At 34.6% G+C, this 24,961-nt stretch overlaps 2 protein-coding genes across 5 annotated transcripts in view; both read right to left on the bottom strand.

Annotated features, from left to right (window-relative positions):
- Nucleotides 1–80: 80 nt before the first annotated feature.
- LOC131938266 (uncharacterized) lies at nucleotides 81–11,222 on the bottom strand. Its single transcript, XM_059296221.1, has 14 exons — nucleotides 11,154–11,222; nucleotides 9,261–9,544; nucleotides 8,744–8,965; nucleotides 8,475–8,578; nucleotides 7,930–8,067; nucleotides 7,544–7,753; nucleotides 7,314–7,433; nucleotides 6,991–7,139; nucleotides 6,617–6,854; nucleotides 5,441–5,606; nucleotides 3,994–4,793; nucleotides 3,494–3,632; nucleotides 3,283–3,372; nucleotides 81–2,915 (listed from the first exon to the last, which is right to left on the bottom strand). Exons 2-14 carry the CDS (start codon nucleotides 9,528–9,530, stop codon nucleotides 309–311), a joined length of 5,253 nt encoding a protein of 1,750 aa, XP_059152204.1. The 5' UTR covers nucleotides 9,531–9,544; nucleotides 11,154–11,222; the 3' UTR covers nucleotides 81–308.
- Nucleotides 11,223–12,577: 1,355 nt separating this feature from the next.
- The window catches only part of LOC131938264 (tyrosine-protein phosphatase 99A), a 45,588-nt gene continuing 33,204 nt past the window's right edge, over nucleotides 12,578–24,961 (bottom strand). For all 4 annotated transcript variants that reach the window (XM_059296218.1, XM_059296216.1, XM_059296217.1 and 1 more), the window contains 15 exons: nucleotides 23,906–24,012; nucleotides 22,746–22,843; nucleotides 21,919–22,015; nucleotides 21,627–21,703; nucleotides 21,274–21,408; nucleotides 20,490–20,615; nucleotides 19,968–20,131; nucleotides 19,439–19,574; nucleotides 18,621–18,791; nucleotides 18,248–18,418; nucleotides 17,822–17,947; nucleotides 17,567–17,710; nucleotides 17,130–17,275; nucleotides 16,824–16,959; nucleotides 12,578–16,340 (listed from right to left, as the gene is read on the bottom strand). In XM_059296218.1, the coding sequence (XP_059152201.1) occupies nucleotides 16,029–16,340; nucleotides 16,824–16,959; nucleotides 17,130–17,275; nucleotides 17,567–17,710; nucleotides 17,822–17,947; nucleotides 18,248–18,418; nucleotides 18,621–18,791; nucleotides 19,439–19,574; nucleotides 19,968–20,131; nucleotides 20,490–20,615; nucleotides 21,274–21,408; nucleotides 21,627–21,703; nucleotides 21,919–22,015; nucleotides 22,746–22,843; nucleotides 23,906–24,012 (2,146 nt within the window). In that variant the 3' untranslated portion in view covers nucleotides 12,578–16,028. The remainder of the gene's footprint in view (nucleotides 16,341–16,823; nucleotides 16,960–17,129; nucleotides 17,276–17,566; nucleotides 17,711–17,821; nucleotides 17,948–18,247; nucleotides 18,419–18,620; nucleotides 18,792–19,438; nucleotides 19,575–19,967; nucleotides 20,132–20,489; nucleotides 20,616–21,273; nucleotides 21,409–21,626; nucleotides 21,704–21,918; nucleotides 22,016–22,745; nucleotides 22,844–23,905; nucleotides 24,013–24,961) is intronic.

Consider the following 24,961-nt stretch of genomic DNA (forward strand, 5'->3'; position numbering starts at 1 on the left):
GGAAAGTTTGTTTTTTTTTTTTACTTCAGCTTGTGTTAACCTCTTCAAATATTCTAACATAGGTATATGGTTTTTTTTTTTAGAAATGGACCATGCCACATATAACTACATTCAATCATGTAAAAGTTTACATATAGTGGACATTTATTTGTGAAATGTGGGAAGTGGAAACTAAAACACTTAAATAAATTGAAATCTGCATTAATAAACTTAGCACCATTTGTTTTTCTTTCAAATAATTAACACAATAACAATTATGAATAACGTACTTATTAACTCATTATTTTCTTTAACAAAAAAAACAACTGCTAGTAAAAATATTCTTTTTTCTTAATGAGTCGCCCACTGCTGCTCCTGCGTTCATGTACATCAAGGGGTGGGTCTGGTGCTTGACCTGCGTCTTTTTGTGTAGGAGAGGAAGTTTTCTTTACAGAAGATACATCTTTCTTTACAGAAGTTACATCTTTCTTTACAGAAGTTACATCTTTCTTTACAGAAGTTACATCTTTCTTTACAGGATTTAGATCCTTCTTGGCAAGATTTAGATCTTTCTTTGCAGGATTTAGATCCTTCTTTGCAAGATTTAGATCTTTCTTCTGAGGATTTAGATCTTTCTTTGGAGGATTTGAATCTTTCTTTAAAAGGATTTTACAAGCCTTCAAATCAGATTTTGTGGTTGTTTTACTATCCTTGGCTGCAGGCAAGGAGCCTGTGCTTGCCTGTTTGGGTGAGGTTGTTTTACTTTCCTTGGCTGCAGGCAAGGAGCCTGTGCTTGCCTGTTTGGGTGAGAATGTAATGACAGGTTTGACAGCATCCTTTGCTTTAGGTTTGGAGCTCAGGTCAGCTCTAGCATGTTTTTTACTGGGAGCAACTTTGATCTGTTTCTTGCTACCAGGACTGCTGGCCACCTCTGCTGCTAATTTCTTCTTTACTCTAGCTTTACCCTGCTGTTCCATCCAATCCTCTTCATTATCCGTGTCCATCCAGTCCTCATCTGACTTCACCCAATCTTCCCCCGACTCCGCCCACTCCTCCCCCCTGTCCAGTGGTTGGCCTGACTTGCCTGTAGCGCCACCTGCCCCAGCGCTGCCTGCCAGCCTGTGTCTGCTGATGGAGGAGGCCACAAAGACCTGGACAACAGAGTTCTCATCACTGCGAGCCTCATCCTCACAGTTGCTGGCCTGTTTGTCCAAAGTCACTCGTCTGGACGACTGGGTCTGCTCTGTGCCCAGGGAGGAGTCCAGGTCAAGGATGGACATGACAATGGGCCCCTTGCGCTGTGTGACTGGGCCCTTGCTCAATGGTTTGATTTTGCGTTGTGCTTTACTTTTTATTCCAGCAGCTGAGTGCTTGTCAGGGGCAGCTACAACAGAGATAGGATCTGCTTTACTCTTGAAGATGTTGACACCTCTCTCCATGGTAAAACACTGCGATGTCTCGTCAACATTCACGTTCTTTACCTTAATAACTTTGTGGGGATCTTTAGTTTTCTTACCCCTCTTAAACTGGGAGGCTAGTTGTAGAGCAGCTTCTTTATTAGGAGCAGAGGCAGTAGATTTGTCTTTACCGCCATCACCATCAGGTGACTGGCTGGACTTGGTGTGTCTGACAGAGGCTGGAGATGTTTTAGGCTCTGAGTCTACAACAGTTTCCACACTCTCCAGTTTGGTGTCTCTCAGCTTCAGAGTTTTCCTCTGCTCCGTTGAGCTGACCACATCAAACTCCAACTCTTGTCCATCAGCTTTGAAAATGACCACATTTTTAGAACCCCCAGCCTCTATGTTGATGTAAGTGCTGCCATCCTCAGCCGTGCTGTAAAGTTTATGCTTCTCACTGTGACCAAAGTCTTTCTGTATGTTCACCCTGGCCACGCCATTAGGCTCCTGTAGAGATGAGGGCGCAGGCTTGACCAGGACGGGGATACTGGTCTCCCCCCTGATCTTGATCTCCCACTTGTGGAAGAACCTCATGTGCCTGTGTAGTGAGCTCTGTTGGAAGAACTCTCTCTGGCAGATGGAGCACATGAAGATCTGCTTGACCCCGTGAAACTTGAGGATGTGCTTGGTCACCTGCTGTGTGTTTTTCATGACACACAAACAAATATCGCAGCGATGCATCCCAGCCTGCTCAACTTCCTCATCTGTGTGCTCCTTCAGATGCTCCTGTAGGCTGGTCTTTTTGCTGTAGCGCATGCTGCACATGAAGCACTTGTAAGGCATGAGTTCAGGGTCATCCGCGCAGGTTGCCGTGTCATCAAAAATAATTATTTTAAGTGGCCCGTCTTCTGTTTTTAAAGTCCGAGTCTTAAACTGATCAACAGTCACATCACTGTCTGTACTGCACTGTACAACTATGTCATTAGAGACAGCATCACCAAACATGGTGCCATCATCTTCGTACACCACAGAGAGGTCCGACTTGTCCAGGGTTGTGTTGTGCACCTTCTGCAGGTGCTGCCTGAGGCTGGAGACACCACGGAACTGCATGGCGCAGGTGCCACAGATCAGACATGAGTCCTCCAGGTCTGAGCTGAGCATGGCCTTGGCCTCTCCTGTCTGGGTCGCCTGGTCCTGCTCGTCTATCATCACCTCTGTCTTGACAACAGCTTCAGCCACGCTGCCCTCTATACTGTCAGAGGGTACAACTTCCTCGTACTGCTCCTCATTTAAAACTATCCCCACTTTACTGCCGGAGTCCTCAGCTAGCATTAGTTTACCAGAGTTGTTTGATATTTTCTTGAGCTGGTCTTTGGCCGTGTAGCCTGTGTGGTCACTTCTCATCTTCCTCAGCCTCTCCTCATGGATACTTTTCTTCCTGGCAGAAAAAGGATCTGAAACACTGAGCTCAAAGTTGTCATCAGACCAAACAGCTTCTTTGACTGTCCAGGCTGAGTCACGACTTTCACAGTACTTCACCTGGGGGTAGATGTAAACAAACATTTGACATTTGCTTACACACAGCATTGAGTTATTGTAGTCCAGCACACAAGTGGACACATTACAATGGCCCAGCATTGAGTTATTGTAGTCCAGCACACAAGTGGACACATTACAATGGCCCAGCATTGAGTTATTGTAGTCCAGCACACAAGTGGACACATTACAATGGCCCAGCATTGAGTTATTGTAGTCCAGCACACAAGTGGACACATTACAATGGCCCAGCATTGAGTTATTGTAGTCCAGCACACAAGTGGACACATTACAATGGCCCAGCATTGACATGCGTGTACACCCACCAAACATCAGGCACAATACTAGAGTCAAATACTGCACTACTCACTTTTAACTTATGATGGAAGTTGATGTGTCGCACTGTGATGCTACTGGACAGGAACCTTTTGTGACAAAAAGAGCACTGGTACCTTTCAACCTAATCACAGAAAGAAAACAAGTTTGACAGTTTTTACATTTACTTTAGATACAATTTAACTTTATTCTGTGAAATGAAGCTTTTTGTTTTAAAAAAAAAGTTGCCAAAGTTAATCACTGACCTTGGTATGTTTGTTTCTTATGTGACTACGTAGCTGAGCATTTTGTCTAAAACCAGCTTTACAAAAATCACATTCATATGGCTTCTCATCAGTATGTATACGCAAATGTTCTATCATGATGCTTTTTCTTCCAAAGATTCTATGGGAAAAAATAGGATAACATGTAGTGACAAATGATTGTAAACTTTAGTGAATGATAAAAAAAAAATTAAGCAGTTCAGTACTAAAGCTTGAGCAGTTATATTGGAATTATTGGTGGGGAGGCATTTGGCATTGGCTAAAATATACATCAATTATTGGCATCTCAAAAGTATAAATATTTCTTATAAATCTAAAACAAAATGTCACTAACTTGCAACACGCAACATAAATAAACAGAACATAAATAACACTTACCCACAACATAAATAACACTTACCTACTACATACAACATAAATAACACCCACAACACACAACATAAACGTTACTTCCCACAACACACAGCATAAATGTGACTTACCTACTACAGACAGGACACTGGTGAGGGTCCTGACTATTCATGATGCCACCTTCTTTAGACAGAATAATTTTGGTCACATTTGGATCATTCTCATCCTCCTCCTCCTCCTTGAAGAATGTTCTAGTTCTGACAGGTTTCTCCACAGGGAGTGACTCCCCACCTTTGAGGGACAACTCTGCAAGACCCAGCGCTGCCTCCTGCCTGTCCTGAGCTGTGTGTAGGATCTGGGCGGCCATCTCTTCATCCTGGCCCCCTTGGTCCATCAAGACGGCCTCACCCTCCTCGTAGTTCATCTCAGTGGCCACATCCCGTGTGTTTGTTGAGTCAGTGGTCTCAGCGCTCACCTCCACAGGCATGTTCTCCACTGTTTCATTGATGCACTCAATCTCTTGCTCTACCTCCATGGCAGTATGGGCAGAATCTGTTTTCTCTAAGCCTGAATCAACAGCACCACTGGTATCATCAACAGTGCCAGTGTTGTGATCAACAGCGCCAGTGTTCAGATCAACAATGACACTAGTGTGATCAACACCAATGGTTTCACCTTCACCTTGAGGTACGACCATGTCATCTGATGTCAACACTAGCTCATCCTTGACTACACCAGTTAACTCCCCTAGGACAGCTTCCGTCCTATCAGACACAACAGCCTCACTGCTGTGTAAAGGTTGATTTCTAATGGTGAAAACCTTCTGGTCCTCAATAAATCGCATCACTGGAAACACATCTTTTACTGCTTTTGCATCGACATTATGAGCTTTTCTAATGTGAATGAGCAAAGTTCCACTGGTATAATAGGACTGTGAAAGAAAAAATAAAAATGTGGTAAATAGTACAAATCTTCTACTTGCTTTACAATATGTTACAAACATTCATAAATAATAATAGCCATAGCTGTTAGTACATCAGTTACACAGGTGCTTATTCCAGCTACAGAGCTTTACACATGATAAAATAGAATATGTGCCATTTCTTTCAACAGTTAAAAATAAAGTTTAAAATAAATAAATAAAAACCTTAGTCATGAGCCTTGAAATGAAGGTATTTAAGACATTTTATCAACTAACACTTTTACTATTATAATTATTTAAATCTACAGAAATTTTTTTCTATAAACCCCAACTCACATGACTGAATAAATGATTGCTACCACTTAATTATTTCCCCTTTTGTAACTACATTACAATTTTATCACATTTTAAAGATGCACTATGTATAAAGTTTAAAAGAAATCATTTCATTAGAAATTGGTAAAAATTCAGTTCTATAACTGGACCCCAAATGGATTATGATAGATATAAAATAGCATGAATGTGGAGGAAAGAAATAGCAGTACACATACATAGAAAAACAAAATACCAGTATACTTATTGAGAAAAAAAATATCAGTAGACATGAAAACAAAACACCAGTGGGCTCTACACATCAAGCTACACACAGAACGTACCTTAGAACACATACGGCACTGGTAGGGCTTTTCTTTTGTGTGAGAGCGTTTGTGGGCTTGAAGTGATCCTGACTGAACAAATGTTTTATAACATATAGAACACTGGAAGGGCCGTTCATTTGTGTGCACTCTGCTGTGGCGGGACAGCAGTGACTGGTTCTTGAACCTGTCATATGGAAAACAAAATTTGTATATGTGACAGTAGTGACTGGTTCTTGAACCTGTCATAAGGAAAACAAAATTTAGATAAAAAGAGTATTGCAACAAGATATATATACAGATTAGTCCTCAACAAAGAGACATCTAACTTATCAAACACAAACATCCATATTCAAGGGAGAGCTTCTCAAGGACAATATTCTTTTTTGAATTCCTTCTTAACAAAGAAAGTTGGTGATAATGTCAAACGCCAAAAACCTACCAGTTTTTGCCCTACTACATTGGCAAACTAAGATTCTAAGAGTAGCACATTTTCATTAACATAACATCAGCCTTTATAAACCAAACATTAGATAAACACAAAGAGACCCACTAAGCCAGAGCTAGAGACATAACATCAGCCTTTATAAACCAAACATTAGATAAACACAAAGAGACCCACTAAGCCAGAGCTAGAGACATAACATCAGCCTTTATAAACCAAACATTAGATAAACACAAAGAGACCCACTAAGCCAGAGCTAGAGACATAAAATCAGCCTTTATAAACCAAACATTTGATAAACACAAAGAGACCCACTAAGCCAGAGCTAGAGACATAACATCAGCCTTTATAAAGCAAACATTTGATAAACACAAAGAGACCCACTAAGCCAGAGCTAGAGACATAACATCAGCCTTTATAAACCAAACATTAGATAAACACAAAGAGACCCACTAAGCCAGAGCTAGAGACATAAAATCAGCCTTTATAAACCAAACATTAGATAAACACAAAGAGACCCACTAAGCCAGAGCTAGAGACATAACATCAGCCTTTATAAACCAAACATTAGATAAACACAAAGAGACCCACTAAGCCAGAGCTAGAGACATAACATCAGCCTTTATAAACCAAACATTAGATAAACACAAAGAGACCCACTAAGCCAGAGCTAGAGACATAACATCAGCCTTTATAAAGCAACCATTTGATAAACACAAAGAGACCCACTGAGATAGAGTAGGGCTACTCACCACATGCCACATTTATCACACTGCCAACTTTTATTCTGTGCATGCAAGTGCTCATGTTCCTGGACCTCATCTTTGTATGCAAATCTCATCTTGCAGTAGCGGCAGATGTAGGGCTTCAAGTTATTGTGTATCTTCATGTGAGCCTTCAGTGTGCTGTTCTGGCGGAAAGCTCTATGGCAAACGGGACAAATATTTGGTTTTTCTCCTGTGTGGATGAGACGATGCTGGACCAAGGTTGCTGGGGAAAAGGGAAATAATTAACACCACTATTGGAGACTGTTTATTACAATAATTAAATATAACATCAACAAACAATGCCATAAGAGGAATAAAGCACAATTAAAATGTAAAAATACTACATTATAAAAACTTACTCTTCAAGGAGAAACTTCTGCTGCATATATCACAGGAATAAGGCCTATTTCCTGTGTGTATTCTGGCATGGACCAACAATGTTTGTTTTTGTCTAAAAACTTTTGAACAAGTTGGACAGGAAAACAATCTAAAGGGCTGGTGATTTAACCTGCAGAAAAATGATGTTGGATAATTGTTTATAGCAAAACTAACAAAATCAAAATGTATCATTTTAAGTCTCTGATGATTAGAAAATATACATTAATTCTTCAAAAATTAAATAGAAATGTCTATGTACATGAAAAAGTGACATTATGAACTACACGGCCATCAATGATGTTACCTGTGTTTTCTGAGGTCCCATAGTGTAGGATAAGAGTCCCCACAGACTGTACATTTGTAAGGTCTTTCACTTGAGTGGGTTTTCACATGACGATTCAATGCAGTCTTGTAGAAAAATATCCTTAAAAATATGAAAATAAATATGAAAATTAGTTTTGTGAGGAATATAAAGTTCAATGTGGATACGAACCAATTTTAAAGTGTAAAAAATAAATATAAACCAACACTTACTTTTTACATGTTGAGCACTGGTAACGAGGTAATGTATTGTGTACACGCATGTGAGCCTTAAGAGAAAGTTTCTTATAAAATTTGCGATGACAGACGAGGCACTCATAAGGCATCCCATCTGGGTGTAGTTCTGCTAGATGATTTACCAAATCTTTTGGAGTGGCAAATTTTTCTAGACACAAACTACATTTCTGTATTCCAGGCTCACTCCTGGCAATGATAAAATATGCAAATCCTTTGAAAAAGCTGAACACAAAATTGTCAAACTGCTAAGGCCTAGCTACAAAGTTAACATTTACCAAGTACAGTGAAATGCAAATTAAATTCATTCAAAATGAAGAGAATATTAAATAAAGAGTTATAAATTGGAATCCATCTTATCTTACATGGTCTGATTCTGGTACTTGTGTGCTAACTTGTGTCTGTTCATGTCCTCGTCAGTTAGGAACTCTCTCCCACACCAGCACTGACAGAGTGCAGCTGCTGATATTTCTGTTTCATCCACCTCCAGCAAACTGGCAGATCTGAAAGGTTTGAACCAGATTTTAAACTTAGGAACAGGATGGAACTTTAAAATGTTTTCCTTATATCAGCAGGAATAAAAGTAGATGATAGAACCTTAACATTTAGTGTTCCTGCAATGGGACAGTGAGGTAAAGCACTCGGCTACTTGCTGAAAGGTCTAGAGTTTGGATCCTTTATATACCGGAGTCATGTCACATGAACTCTACTTCACTGCCCTATGAAAGGGGATCTTACTTTTATATTCCTAATATGGATGGCATTACTAATTCTTGGTTGAAGAACATCCTTAATATAGCATCTTAATTCATTTATAGACCATACTAAGCTGCTAATAGGCGGTAGTTCTTGTTTATAGGCCTTAGTGACAATATAATCCATACAAACTTTAAAGATCATTTTGACTTACCCAACTTGGCTTAGTGGTATCATTGAGCCTTGTTCATCTACTATATAAGTTCCAGCATTTGGATCTGAAGAAAGCTGCAGCAAAGCTTCAGCAGAAGTTGTGTTCTGAATATTGGAAACATGAAAACAAAAACAATTACAATTTTTTCTATTATAGATGGATCTTTAAAGCTAAAACTTTGCCTTTGTTTGTTTATGATATTATTTTAACTCAGTATTCAATTTTGAGGAAAAAAAGATGAATCACAATATTCTATGAATATACACAACCTGGTCATCTAGTGTTTGTCCACCATTGGATGATTCATGAATGTGTGAACTCTCATTCTGGGCTTTTGACAAATGAAGCAGTGCATGAGCTGACTGGGCCTCCGACTGACTTTCTCCAATTGCTATGTCAATGCCGCAACTGTTTTCTATGACAATGTTTTGACAAACGCTAATCTGTGTCTCACCAGCTGACTGGTCATTGGGGTTAGAAGCTTCAATTATCTAGGAAAATAAAATGTAACTGTCAGCTTCATTTTATTGCATTCCTTTTAGAACAGAGCAGATACTGTTATAAAACAAGTAATATTGCAGTGACATTTAAAGTTGTGTCAATTAATTTCTGAAATAAAAAGTGCTGCATGTAAGCACAGGTATACACTAAGAATACGATAAGAAAATAAGACATAAAATCTAATATAAGTACACCATACGTGTCACGGAGAGAATATAAAATTATATATTTAAAATATACAGCTAATAAAACAGAGAGAGTGAAAGGGAAATAAATCATATATACCTGTATCCCTTCATGACTTAAAAGATTCCCCAGGTCAAGAACTTGAGGCTCAGCATTTTCATCAACATTCAAGTAAATAACATGAACTTCTTCGCCATCTTTATCACCAACATTACTCAACACAGTGTGCACAATCTGCTCTTCCACACTGTCAAAAGTTTCAAGGATCTCAACTTTGGGTTCAATTTTCACTGCTATGTTTGAGAGCTCTTCCTTGCTCACTTCTTGGTTACTTTTTATAAATTCATATTGTTCATTTGTGGCTTCCATCTTTAGTCAGGTTTCTGAAAAATTATGTATTAAAATTTATTTTAAATACTATTTAAAATAATGATAAAAAGCTAAGCTATCAGATTTTCCCAACCAGTGGAGATAATAGACCAAAAAATTAGGGTTATGTGTGCTGTTGTTGATCAACATTCAAAAGAGAATCAAATGAATCAACTACATTCAGTAACCCATGAGAGCCAGAACACACTTTCTTCATATGCAGAAATAACAAAAGCTGTTGAACTCTACCTAATATGCCCTTTAACCAACAGGCCTGAAAGGATGTTCTTTAAACCTTTTTAAAATTAGTTGATAATAAAGTTCCTACCCTATACCCTGCCAAAATCAAATGATAAATGCTGAGGTTGTGTACAAAAATGTTATGGGTAGGAGTAAAATACATTCCTGCTAAATTTCTAAAATACATACAACACATAATTCAGCCCTTAATTCAAATTAGTCTTGTATGGCTAAAAATGCAAGAATGCTCATGGTGTCACTGAATGAGAGTTTATAATGGACAACACTAGACTACAGTCTATACAAAAATTAAATTAACAGATTTACTAGCCTAGTTTTTAATTTAAATAAAGCCAAGCCAAGTGGTGACTGAACTGAAACCTTTTGTTTATCTAGATCTATGACTTTGGGGTTATCCATAAATAACATAATTGCTTTTGAAAAAAGATTTCCAGCTTCCAATCGTCACTAAAAGTCAGACATTCACTCTTCTCCCCCCCCCCCCCCCTTTTTAAATTAAAGGATTAACATCTCAGTCACTATATTCCTCAAAATTGATATTTTTAAAAAAAACTATTGCTTTCTAAATATTAACTGCATTCAGTTAACATTAAAAGAATGTTGATCAATCTTTATTATTACAATTTACAAAATACTTTAACTGCTAAAATTCAGTTTCGAGCATCCTAAGTTTTTAAAATGCAAAAGTGTACAGGCCCTAATGAACTTTCCTCAATCATGATACATCACCACAATAGCATCAAGAAGTCTGAACTGAGCCCCCCACCACACCAAGAACTTTAGATAATACTTGATAATAGATAAAACGAATTAAAGATAGACCTAGAATTATTAAGAATACTAATAACTAAAAAAGGTAAAACTCCATTTTAGCGTGAAGCAGGGAATAAAATACACTAAAATGGAGTTTTACCACTAAAATAATTGGTCTAAAATTTTATCCTAAAAGTTTGCGGCAACTTTGCCCTCAATTCTAAATAAAAATACTAAATTTAAAAATAGGTCTCTACCTAGTTCTCTCTAGGTCTAGATACTAGAATTCTAGACTAGACTAGAGTGAGTTAGACTAGTCACTAGTCTAGCACTAGTTAAGATCTAGATCTAGACTAGTTAGAATCTAGATCTAGTCTAGTTAGTACTAGATCTAGTAGCTACTAGATCTAGCTTGGCCACCAGACACCAGTAGAGTAGACACAGTCTGATTTCATTTCATATGATTTTTATTGAATTAATCTATTCTAGATCTAGACTAGTAATCTAGATCTATGTTCATGTTGGGAGTACAGTTCTAGGTCTTAATCTTGGAGTTCTAGACTAGATCTAGTTCTAGATCAATAGATCTAGGTTTAGATCCACTTTTACAACGAAATTGTATTGTATTGTGTTCGTTTGAGTTTGTAGCCAAAGTAAACCACAGACAGTAGATCTAGACACAAGAGCTGGTTTGTTTGACTGCTTGGACTACATTGTAGGAAATTACAAGGAGTATAGAAGACCGACAGTAACTGCAAGCGACTGCCATTGAATTTACTGTCGTTGTTTACCGTATTATTAACAGAACCTGCATTAACATTACCACTTGAGCATCTAGATAATACCTTAATAAAAAATTTAGTATCAAAAATTTTATTTTTCAACGACGAATGTCGCCATCTTGAATACCATCAAAGCACGACCTACAAGAACTGACGCTACGTAGTTGTCGTTTACGATTTTTAAAGGGACATAACGAGTGATTTTTTTATATGACTTACACAATGTGATATGTGTACTGTCCCTTTGTTACTTGTAAGTCAATACGGGGGGGGGGGGGGGGGGCAAAAAAAAGAAGTGACTCATTTTGGGTGATTTCTACCATCTAACTAAATTACTAAAGTTACTAAAGGGACATCATAGTACAATCTACTGCAAGTTTTTTGTTTATTTTTGAGAGAGGAATTTCTTTCTATAGGCCTAATAATAAAAATACTTTGTATTAGTAACTGAGCTGGGTCTATCTAAATCGTTATAAATAATGCCTATAATGTTCAGTTTTATTTTTTTTAAATACTTATAAAACATGACAAGTAACTGCTGAAATTCACATTAAAGAATTAACATTAAAGAGTTTCGTTTTTATTAAAAACACTGCATGCTGTCAGATGGTGCTTTAACTACATTTTTATTAAGTGATTGTTGCTCTAACTTTACTAAACAAAGCAGCTTTTTCTAGAAAAATTGTTAATTTTTTTGTTGTGGTGTTATCCCACTCACTTGCCCCATCTTGTGTTAAATCATTTACTTTTAATAACATGCACATCTAGAGATTTATTCTACACATTTTGTTTTTTTTTAAATACATCCATTTTAAGTAACATGCTGTTTCAAATCTTACTGGTCCAGATAGTAGTTGTAAAAGTGGTATACGTTTCAATGGCCACTAAGGATTGTTTAGCCAGCAGAGCCACTTCGATTTGGTCAAAACATTGTAGGGTAATGTGATGCTGATAATGTCATGTGTTAAAGTTATAGAAAAAATAGACCTTTTGAACAGCCAATATTTAAGTTCTTAAAAACTTAAGTCAAGATATAATAGAGTTAAATGACAAAAAAGGGCAAAAATAGGCAAAAAATGTAGTGGTTTCTTTAGCCCAGTGTTTTCAGATCTGTTTGTCAGAGTTTAAAAGGTAGAACTAGGGACAAACACTGGTACCAATTTCACAAATACAGCCTCAACCGTAACCACTTGAGTGATACTTTATAAAATCACTTTTATCTGTGCTTATCTGTTCACTCACTGTACAAAAAAAAACACACTAAGACTTGAGGCAAAATATTTGTTTTAATAAAATCATATGTAATAACTTGTACATAAATAAAAAAGTTTTACAGACGTAAAGACAATATAAAGAAAGAATAACATCTCAGATCTGATGAGTTAGTTATCAAGCTCTAACACACAACATTCAAATCTTTTTAAAAACTGACAACAGGCTGCTTTCTTAAATGTAATATTTTATGAAAAGAAATTTGATGGAATGAAAGTATCTTGTCAGCATTAATGAAATAAATTAATAAAATCTGACGATGTTTTTTAAACTAACTGCTGTATCGAAATAAACTATTCATTAGTTGTTTTTTTTTTTTTTAAATTACAGAAACACAAAAAATACATTCAACTAAAACAAAAATTTGGTTCATTTTATGTTCCAAATTTATACGAATTCAAAAACTGTTAGACCAGCTGGTTGCTTTTAATAAATAATAACTTAATTGTATAAATTTCACAAGTAACAAAATCACAACAATAATTAAATGTAAACAAAATTACACACAACATTTAACCAGATGATTATTTTGGATTTCAGCACTTCAGTTGTAATTCTATAAACTTCACTTGTGCAGCTTTAACTCAATTGTTTAGTAAAATAAAATAGTTTTACATAAGAGATATGATTGTGGGTTATCAAGATCTGCTTGTATTTAACCATAGCACGCAGAAATTTCCTAAAGTAAAGTATGGCTGTGCCTACAGTTAACATACCCAATGATATTCTATGCCCAGCAAAAATGGAGGGGGTAAAGTTGTTGCTTTGTTATTTTATCATCTGAAGAAATTTCTACTGGTTGTTTTCAATAGTGTTACTTTTATTAGTTTATCATCAGAATACAACTAAATAAAAGAAAGTCTTACTTTTTTTAATAATCTCATTTTATCATCTTTTAAACAACTTGATAGAATTTTAAGTAATAATCTTTCTTAAAAGAAACCACATTTAGATGTTGGCAGTTTTTTGTTTTGCGTATTGTTTCATACCCACATGATTTTAATGTAAATATTAGGTAGTATATTTCATCGCTGCTAGTAGACTCACATCTACAGCTTTAAAGACAATACAACATCCATTCATTCACTTTGAGCATTATAATAAAAACAGAACATGTTTGTAAATCTCCACACCACAAAAAGAACTGTCAGCTGTTTAAAAAAACACAAGATTTAAAATCTGCTGCATTAACTGCATTTTTATAAAACTTAATAAATTGTATAGCAATACCAGAGCATAGTAAAAATATGAATGAAAATGTCTTAAAATCCCTTGTCTGATAGGTGATGTTAGAGTGAATAAGTTTTTTGCTTCAATGACACACAACTAAAGCACAGAGAGAAATTGTGCAGAGCACAAAGCATAACAAATGAGATTACACACATGCATTCTGTAATAAAGTAAGCAGTTAAACAGTTAGCTAATATTATACAAACTATTTTTGCTCACAGAAACATACATAGGAAATATTTTCACTGAATGATTGCGTTGTTGACACAGTTGAATTCATTTGACACAAACAATAAAATGTGGGGGTGGAAAAGTCAATAAATAATATACATTTAATTACATAATATCCTCTAAAACTGACAAATGTGCTAAATAAATCTTATTAGGCTCTAGGCCTTAGTGTTGGTTAAAATTAAAAGCAACCAATATATGAACTAAAAAAATCCTATCTTGATGATTATGTACAAAATGTAAATATTTACATCAAAAATGATAAATTTGAAAGTTTTGCTTATAAATGGATCATTTGCATCTAATGATTAATTTAAAGATTTAATAAGCACAACATTGAAATATTAAAATAGTTGTATAGGAAGGTGGTCTTGGTCATTACTACCAGCATGTAAGCATGTGAGGTTCTTCAGATTGTTTTATCAGAAAACATCAAATTAAAACTAAAGAAAAGAGCAGACAAATGTGAAAACATTATATCTTTAACAATACTGAGTTATTTTGTTTAGATAATTATTTAAAGCCCATCACAGAAAAATCAATTCTGTTACATAGAAATAAAGTATGCTTTATAAAATCATAAAATAAGATAGCATAGTAATAATAACCTCTTTCAAATTTGTATAACAATGTAAATATATTTCAATGCTTTATTACTTTAGATTTTATAGTTGTTGCCTAATAAAAAATATTAACTTTTAAATATGTATTTCTACACTGAAATATGTAGACACTCAATTAAAAGAAGATTAATTTCTTTCATTGTACAACTAATTTTTGCTATTTTGTATCTGATAGTTAAAATTACCCGCAAATATAAATAGCCACAGTTTCCATAGAAACTCTGACATCTTTGATAACTATATTTACAAATTTTACATTTCAATAAAATGAGTCCATTAGGTGTTTGCCATACAAGGAGAGGGCTGTTTATCTGTGCAACTTCTAAGCAGCAATATACAACAGTAGCTTAGAATAGCACATATCCTGAAATCAACATTTAACAATGAAAGAAATGCTAGCACATGACATAATAGGGTATTTGAACTAATTTTGTGATGTATAAAAAAACAACTCCTTTTAATCTAGTATAAAAGAAGATAATAGAAAAATAAAGAGACTTCTCAACTTAAAACCCCACCCAATTTTTCTTAAAATTATTTTATTGAGTAAAATAGATTTTAATCATAGACTGCTAAAGGAATATCAAGCCTAACAACTGTTCATGACAAAAGAAACTCATACTGAAATATTTTACATCCACGGTCGTAAAGCTACTAGTAACAAGTTAGTGCTTGACCTGTACAACACAACCAATCAACAATACAAAATTTAAATAAACAAGATAAATCAAAGAGTAGGTCAGATGGAAATGACGCAGCACAAGCAGGTCATGTGATCTTAGTTATAGATTAGCAATAACAGTCAAATGTGAAACTTTTGTACAATGTTTGTAAGCTTACCAGCAATGTAGAAATTTAAAAAACAGTGACTATATAAGGTTGTTTGATTACATCATAGGTGTACAAAGAAACTTAAAAAATAATGTTATTCGATTTACAAGAAATTCTTATTCTAATTAAAACACATGAACCATTGTATAAACTTGAAGGAATATTCTGGTACTACAAACTTGCTTGAACAGTATATAATTGTATAAAAAATGTGTTCCTAATCTAACATGAAAGTAGCATTGATTACACAGTCAACTAGGCAGCTGAACATGATGAATTAGATGGCAGGAAATGATTAACAATACTGTTCATAGATTACAATTTTCACACTAGCACTGATCAAGTGGATATTACAAGTCAAAAGATGATTACAGTCTTGAGCAAGCCAGTCCTTCGCTATTCTTATCACTCTCCATCTGCTGAAGCCTGTGTGTTCTCATCAAACACCATCCTCACCAAGGAAGTAAAATGTGAACTGATAAAACGTCTACCTCAATCAAAAATATAGTTCCAATTTAAATATTTGTTTCTAGCTTGGCACTTTCAGTTGACGGGGCAATCAGACTACTGCTCTCATCAGAATTAGTGTTACTGGTACCCATGTGGGTACTTGACCGAGGCAATGTATTACTTGAATGAACACTGTTTGGGACATTATTTGTATTAGAGGGGTTTGATCGAGGAAGTGTACCATTACGGCGTGTGGAGCCATGGTGAAATGAGAGATGGTGATGATGGTGGCGGGGAGAGGACCCATTAGGTACTCCTTCATCTTGTAGGTGTTTACAGTATGCAGCCAAGGCTTGGTGAAGAAACAGGAAGTTGTTCTGATCAAAATAAAAATAAGATCAGCAAGAGTTATATACAGTTTCTTACAAGATAAACAACGATAAATTAACAGTTTGATATTATGTTTTGTTGATTAAAAAAATAATAACTCGGGAAACAGCTCATTTTATTTTAATATAAATAAAAGCCCAAATAAAGGTAACATTTTCTTAATGAATACCAATGACTGATAAAGTTAAAGATGTTTAATATTTTGTATTTTAAAAAGTTAAAAAAAAAAGAACAATACCAGCAATTCAGTATAGTAATACTAGCATATTAATTTTGTTTCAAGATTATCTAAGAAAAAAAACAACTGGCACAAACAAAGGAAATGCTTTTTCCTTGCTCATTTATTATGTCAAATTTGTTAAAATTCTAAATGTACAAAAATACTAAATGTACATAATGTTTTCTTTTAAATTTAAAAATAGACAAAAATTTCTTTTCCTGAAATAAGTAAGAAACAAAAGTTGGCCTACCTGTGTTCCAATAATTCCAGGTCTCTTGTAGTGGTACAGCTTACAAACCTGGTAGATGTCAGCACATTTTTCAGACAACAGTTGGTCCCTTAAAGTCCACAGAGCACAGAATGTACCAGCTTCAACAGCACCAAACCTGTGGAAGTCATACAAGCACTTCATCAGAACAGAGGCTAGAGTAAATGGTCAATCAAACCTTGGGCTTCAATAAAGATATATGTGGCAAAGTTATAAAAGCAAGAATAAATAGGATTTTAAAACTGGTATCTAAGTTTGTTAAAAACATAGCTGTGTTGAAGTACTAACCTATCCATGACAATGATTGGGCCACATTCCAAAGAGTTGAGATAGCTGTCTGCTGCAATGATGACATCAAAAGTTGTGTGCAGCTCTCTCAAAGAATAGGGCCAGTTGTTCACACAGATTATCCTTGTCAGCAATGTGTAGTCATACTAAAAACATTTCAGTTACACACTCTTACTTTTGTAACTTTAATTATAGCTATTTAACTCATTTAAATTATTTACATTTAGCTTAGGAAATATTATTATTAAAATTCAATGGGAAAGAACTGCTTAAATTTTTAAAAATACCAGTTATTAACTAAAAATAAAATGTATCAATGGAAAATTGTATCATAAAGTCCTCCCAAATTTGTTTTCAAATAAATTTCAGATTTAATGATACAAACAATCTTCCATATGATAACATGATACAATTTGTATGATAAATTCTACAAATACCTGAATGGAATCTAATATATACTCTGATGTAACATAGCCCTTTTCCTCACACAGAATAGGACCATCTTTTAAAGTCAGGCGAAAATTTCCTGAATCCACTTCAATGCTGCTACCTTTTGGAGGCCAAAATTCTTTGTATTCTTCCTGCAAACAAACATTTATTTGAAAAACTATTTAATATAATAATAAGAAACTCTGCAATTCTCCGGTTTAAATTAATCTATAAGAAAGCTTATAAAAAGCTAAACTACAGACCTCATCAAAGGGTGAAAGCACCACTATAACAGGACTGTTCTTATCCCACACCATGCGCCAGAAATCTTCCATTGTGTCCTCTGTTGGGTGTTGGGTCACTATGAACTCTGCTGACTTTTTGTACCCCTAGAAAAACAAAGCAGCATTAAAAAATGGTACCACTGTTTTTACTAACAAAATGTACACAAATTAATATTTTTAGACTAATAAAATAACATTTCATACATTTCCTATATACAATTTTAATGAGCGGAATAACTGGTACTTAATATTTAAATTTTACTTTTAAATTCAAAAACTTTTTTTGCTTCCAAATTAGGCAGCTGCTATTTGTATTTTTTTAAAAAATACATTTAAGTATTTTAAGGAGATAAAGTTTTTATCAGGCTACCATGATTCACCAAGAAATGAACATTAAAATCTCACCTGCAAATAGGTAGCATTGATGTAATCAGAACCTTCTACACCTGGCCTTGCTGGAAGCAATACTCTTTTTAAATTGACTGGAATTATCCCCCCTTCTCTATTTTTCTCTAAGTTAATGGGCTTGAGAGCAGCTGAAAGGTCCAGTTCATTTGGTATGTACTCTGTTATCAGCTGGAAAATCAAAAGGTTAAAGTTCAACTCAAACAGTTCCACTGTCTTTGGTCAGTTTTAGTGACATATTTGCAAATATCTTTTGTTATTACTTTTGTTCACTTAACTGTGATTAAGTATAATAAAAATAATAAGCTGCATAAAAACTGAGATGGAATGGTAAATAATCATAGCCTGTGGATGAAGTTGAGAGTGGACCGACCTGAAACTGTCTCTCCAGTAGGGTGGAGTCAGTGAAGGAAGGAAGGATGAGACACTTGGCTGGCTGCTCCAGCTTGACCAGGTGATCACACATGTCCTCCTCTCTCACCTCAGTGCTGCCATTGCTCAACAAATACTCTTTCAGTAACTCATGGATAAAGATGTACTGGTCCTGGACAACAGATGGGTACCATATTATTACACTATGTGTTCCATATTTATACACTATGTGTTCCATATTAATACACTATGTTTACCATATTTATACACTATGTGTACCATATTTATACACTGTGTGTATCATATGTATAAACTATGTGTACCATATTATTACACTATGTGTACCATATTATTACACTATGTGTACCATATTTATACACTGTGTGAACCATATTTATACACTATGTGTAGCATATTTATAAATTATGTGTGCTATATTTATACACTGTGTACCATATTTATACACTAAGTGTACCATATGTATATGTGTATTATGTATTATGTGTACCATATAATTTATTCACTATGTATACCATATTTATACACTGTGCATATCATATTTATACACTGTGTATACCATATATTCATTATGTGTACCATAAATTATACACTTTGTATACCATATTTATACACTATGTGTACCATCTTTATACATTATGTGTACCATATTTATAAACTATGTGTATTATATTATACACTTTAGTTATTTTATTCTCTAGTCTGTTTAAAAACAGCACAGATGATTATTTTAAATAAAATGCAAGTCTCAAGCTAGATCTGTGCATTGATATCTAGTTGCTACCTGAGTTACATACTAACCTCTGTTTGCACCAAGAAGTTCCTCTGTCTCCTTATATGCTGGGTAAAGCCAGGAATGTTTATACTTTTCTTATCCTCTATTTGAGCTATCATGCTGTCTATCAATATATAGGTCCCTGTCCGCCCAACTCCAGCACTGTAAAGATAAAAAACATTGGTAACTTTCTGCTTGACTTAAACAAATTTTAAGAACAGGTCCATCCACTTCTGACCTTTTCTTGTTAGGACAGTGGTCAGTGTTTAGTTACCATCTTTTCCAGCTTTACCAGTTAAAATATGGTTTAGGAAATATTAACCGTATAAAATATAAAACAGCATATAAAGACAATCATCAAGATGAGATGATATTTCTGTGTTAAAAAGTTGTCTTATATGGAGGAAAATATGGCAGTGCCTGAAATCATGTTGAAAGATGGGGAAAGGTTTGATACTCATAAGATAATAATGTCAAATAAGTGAGTTCCTACAAGGAATTAATAGTAACAAGGATCTTAGTTCCTATAATGATAAGGAACGTTAAAAGCCTTACCTGCAATGTACTATAATAGGACCATGCTCTGGCCCACTCTGGGAAGCAGATTTCTGCACAAAGGTCAGGACTGGCAGAGAGTAATCTGGGACTCCATGGTCAGGCCACTCAGTGTAGTGGTAATGGTACACAGTGCGCTCTGGGTTGCCCTTCATAGAATGGCGCTGTCAACAGTTTAAAATATCATCTTAAACAAGCTGCTAGAGGAATAGTAGTAATAGTACACTGTGCACTCTGGTACACTGTGTAGTTGATTATTTTACCTTAACGTTGCATAGTGTGAGCATATGCACTGTGTAGTTGATTTTACCTTAATGTTTTGCAGCGTGTGGGACTACATATTTATTGTTTAGTTGATTTTACTGTAATGTTGCGCGGTGTTTATGACTACATGTGTACTGTGTAGTTCATTTTACCTTAATGTTGCACAGAGTGTATGACTACATTCATACTGTGTAGTTCATTTTACCTTAATGTTGCACAGAGTGTATGACTACATTCATACTGTGTAGTTGGTTTTACCTTAATGTTGCGCAGTGTGAACACACGCACTGTGTAGTGGGCTCTAGGGACTGTAGTGATAAGCTTGACCTGCATGTTGCCATAAGTTTCACTGCCATCATTTGGCCAGTACTGGTCACATTTTCTCTGAAAGTTTTAAAGATTTCAATACAATTCTAACATTTTGCTAACATTTTTTAAATTTAACAATTTAATTACTGTGTTGATTTCAAAATTTAATAAAACATTGGCACACAATTGCTATTGTTATTTGCCAAAGTCTTGGCATTTTTTTAAAATTTCAATGAAAGTGGAAATGGGTGCTTTAACTTCTAAAAAGAAAAAAAATATTTGTAAGAAAATTTTCAACAACAAAGCTAATGTTTATGTTAAAGAGCTAGTATAAATAGCACAATGTTAGACATTGAACAAAACAAGACAAGGATGTTAATTGTTAATGACTGTAAGTGGATTACAACCCTTAAACCTACTCATCAAATTTGAGTTACACAAAGAAAATTGAATCAACCTCGTTCAATACAATACAATTTACAAGTTTGAAAAGTTAGCAAACTCAAGTAGTCCTTGACAAACAATTTTAATATTTTTTCCTTCTAAAAATGTCATCAGCGGATAGAAAGTGTAATTGTTTGAAACTAAAATTTGAACAAAGATAATTTTTGCACACTAGCATTGTAATGATATAAGCGGCACATTTTGTTAGACATGATGGCTGTGTTGTTCTAGCTTATCATATAAATTGTAATGCTACTGGTGACAAGATGACAGAGAATATAGAACTTACTCTTCCTTTCTCCATCAAATTTGTGATCATAACAATGACACTTGTATTTTGTTCCCATACCATGCGCCAGAAATCAGGGAATGTTTGTGGCAAAGGACCTTGTGTGGCTATATAAGCATTAGATTTCTTATAACCCTAGGTACAGAAGGGAAAAATTTATTAAAATACATTTAAACAACAAAAAATGTTTGCACTTAAATAAACCTATTGAACTAGGGTATTTTCTTAATTCAAATCAGTTTAACAAGAGAAATTTTCATCATAAAAGTAAAACTTGAGAAAGAAATCATTCTTGATAAAACAACATCATTTGATGTATTTTAAATAACAAAGATGACACAGTAAATATTTACATCAACATAATTGGCATTGATATAATCTGATTGTCGCATTCGTAGTTCAGATTTCAGTGAAACTCTGGAATGGTCATCTAAAAATTAGAAAACAAAATGGTTTAGGTTGCAATAAAGAAACAGTCATATTAATATAATTATAGCGTTGAAGAAACAACTAAAGTAACCTTTTCCCTGATCAACAAAATAAACATTATGACTAATCAGTTTGATTACCTTGCTATTAAAGGTATGAAAATCAGTTAATTCTGTATATTTCCATTTGAATGTAAATAGAATGTTAGTTACTTACAGGCCACAATGTTGATGTATCTGTTTTTGCTCTTGTTGTCATTCAGGTTAGAGTTTTCACATTTGTATTTGTCACTGTGGGTAATTCGGTTGATCTCCTGTCAATAGTAACATACCAGATGTTAAACAAATCAAGTGTGTGTTTAAAACCTAATGGTCAAGAGTTGCTTGGACATTATACTTTTAGGTGATTATGTTGTGGCACAATGCTTAGGCCCTTTACTTTCCTAGTTTTATAAATCATACCTTGGTGGCCCCTTTAACTTTCACTGATTAATTAATGGATCCATCATACATTGATGGCCCCTTTAACTTTCACTGATTAATTAATGGATCCATCATACATTGATGGCCCCTTTAACTTTCACTGATTAATTAATGGATCCATCATACATTGATGGCCCCTTTAACTTTCACTGATTAATTAATGGATCCATCATACTTTGATGGCCCCTTTTACTATCTCAGATTAATTAAGGGACTTATTGGTAATAACAAGATCATAAACACCATCATCTTGACATGAACATTAAGTCATTGCACTGGTGATTATAAACTAGACAGTGACTACACCAACCACACAGCTGATAAAATAAAATGTACTATATTTTATGTAATTAAATATGGGACAGCGTGGCCTAGCACTGGAGCGCTAGACTGATAACAAGAAAATTTTGAGTTCAAATCTGGGTTCAAGGTAGTTGAACGTCCATGAGTCTACCCAATTCTTGCCACCCAAATACTTGCATAAATGTATATATAACAAACAAAAAAATAAACATTAACTATTGAGACTATGATTCTGAAAAAGATATGACATGTACTTACATCAAACTCCTGTGAGAATCCTATGTCACTATCCATGTGCATTTGTTCCACATGAGAGATAAAGTCCACAACAGACACATCAGAGTAATGTTTTTCTTCTGCCATGTAAACCAATCAATAATGCATTAGTACATTTTTGGGACATCTTTTTTTTTTAGATCTTTATTTTAAGTTATTTAAGCCTTCATTGTCTACACATTAAAACAGTTATCAATTACAAAATGGTGAGACATTGAATTTGTAGCTACACAGTTGGTGGTGTGTTCAACATTGTTTACAGGTGACTAACATCTCATAAGTGGTACAGACCACAAGTCAAGTTGAACTAGCTAGAGGCCAAATGTGTTACATCTCTTCATGAATTTATAGAGAAACCATTAGAAAACTTTTTAAATGTAATTTCACAAGTGTAATGTACTCAGATATAAAAAAAAAAACCAGTTTACAATACTCGCATGCTTATCTAAAAATATTAAAAATTTGAGGCTACCCATTATGTCATTTAAGTAAATGAATTCTTGCTTTTAAATCTCTTTTGCTATTTTTTTAAATGTATAAGCATTTTCTCAAATTAAGCAGATAAAATTTAAAAAACCAAACATTACCAACACTTTTTACAAATCATAATGTAAACAGATATTTTGAAAATTTTCTGAAATTAAAATTTTTTATAAAAATAGTAAGACTTGCATATAGTTTTAGAATTTTTTAATTAGAAAAGTGTTCATTATAGGAAAATTAAAACAAAATATTAGTGAAGCTTTGAGGTAAAAGCAATACTTATTAAGCATGCATTAAAATCAGATTTAAAATCTATTTGATAATTAAAAATATATTTACATGTGTTATTTCTATGTTATGTATTTCACATTAGTAAATTTAAAACAAAGAACATTTAGAAACATGTCACAATACAGTAAAAAAAAGTCTAATATAAAGAATTTAATTTTTAACATCACACTAGCAAAGTAAATATTTTAAAATGTTAATAACATTATTTTTTGTCTAATTGTTAATCCAAAAAATGGTTTTAAAACAAAATAGAAGTTTTCTATTCACTTATTAAACACAAGTTGTGTAAATGTAGAAAGCATGAAACAAGAATGTTAATAGCCAGAGAGATTCAGCAGGTTTGAGTGTTATTTATCTAGTTGACTGACCACTGGGCTCCTCCACCTGAACAATGGTCGTTGGTGTAGGCTGACTGTTGCTAGGAACTGTCAGGTAGTAGTAGGCAGCATGAAACAGTCTACGGCAGTTGTAGAACCTGAAATTGTTAACAAATACTTGGATCAGTCATATGTTGTAGACTGTTATGTATTTCAACATCAACACTTCGGGTAACATGCTGCTAGTTCTGACAACCACATGTCTTAAATCAAAGTGTGTAATGACTGGTCTGATGTCAGACCTACATTTTGTTAAATGCTAGTAGTCCTGTCCAGGTAATCAACTGGTCATAGTGACAACATGGAACTCAAGGACAGGTTGAGCTGGCAGTCATGGGGCCACTGTAGTTTTATCTTAAAATCTTACCTATAAGCATGTGGTAACCTTTTGATATGCAGCATTGTACATTGAGACTAACTAGTATCTATATACTCCCTGATGTGGCTAGAACAACATAATTAGTTTCACCTCCAGAATAATGATACGACATAAGAGTGGCTTTATCTCAGTGATAAGATCTATCACTGATTGCTATCTAATTGCACACTGTTTTACCTTCCCTATGATTACTTTGTTTACATTTCAATGTAACAAGTACTTAATTTTTTAAACCCATTCATGACTGTTATCAATATGTTGTATATCTATCACTTAGTTAACCTAAGCCAGAAGAAGCATTACCTGTATCCTACCACCAATGCTACACCACATATGATAAGTGTTTTGTACGACTACCACTACGTAACCCAAGCCAGAAGAAGCCTTACCTGTATCCTACCACCAATGCTGCAACACCACATGTGATAAGTGTTTTGTACGACTACCACTACGTAACCCAAGCCAGAAGAAGCATTACCTGTATCCTACCACCAATGCTACAACACCACATATGATAAGTGTTTTGTACGTCTACCACTACGTAACCCAAGCCAGAAGAAGCATTACCTGTATCCTACCACCAATGCTACAACACCACATATGATAAGTGTTTTGTACGTCTACCACTACGTAACCCAAGCCAGAAGAAGCCTTACCTGTATCCTACC

This window comes from Physella acuta, unplaced genomic scaffold (assembly GCF_028476545.2).
Source record: "Physella acuta isolate Inbredline_101_S28 unplaced genomic scaffold, ASM2847654v3 ptg000240l, whole genome shotgun sequence".
Lineage (NCBI taxonomy): Eukaryota > Metazoa > Mollusca > Gastropoda > Physidae > Physella > Physella acuta.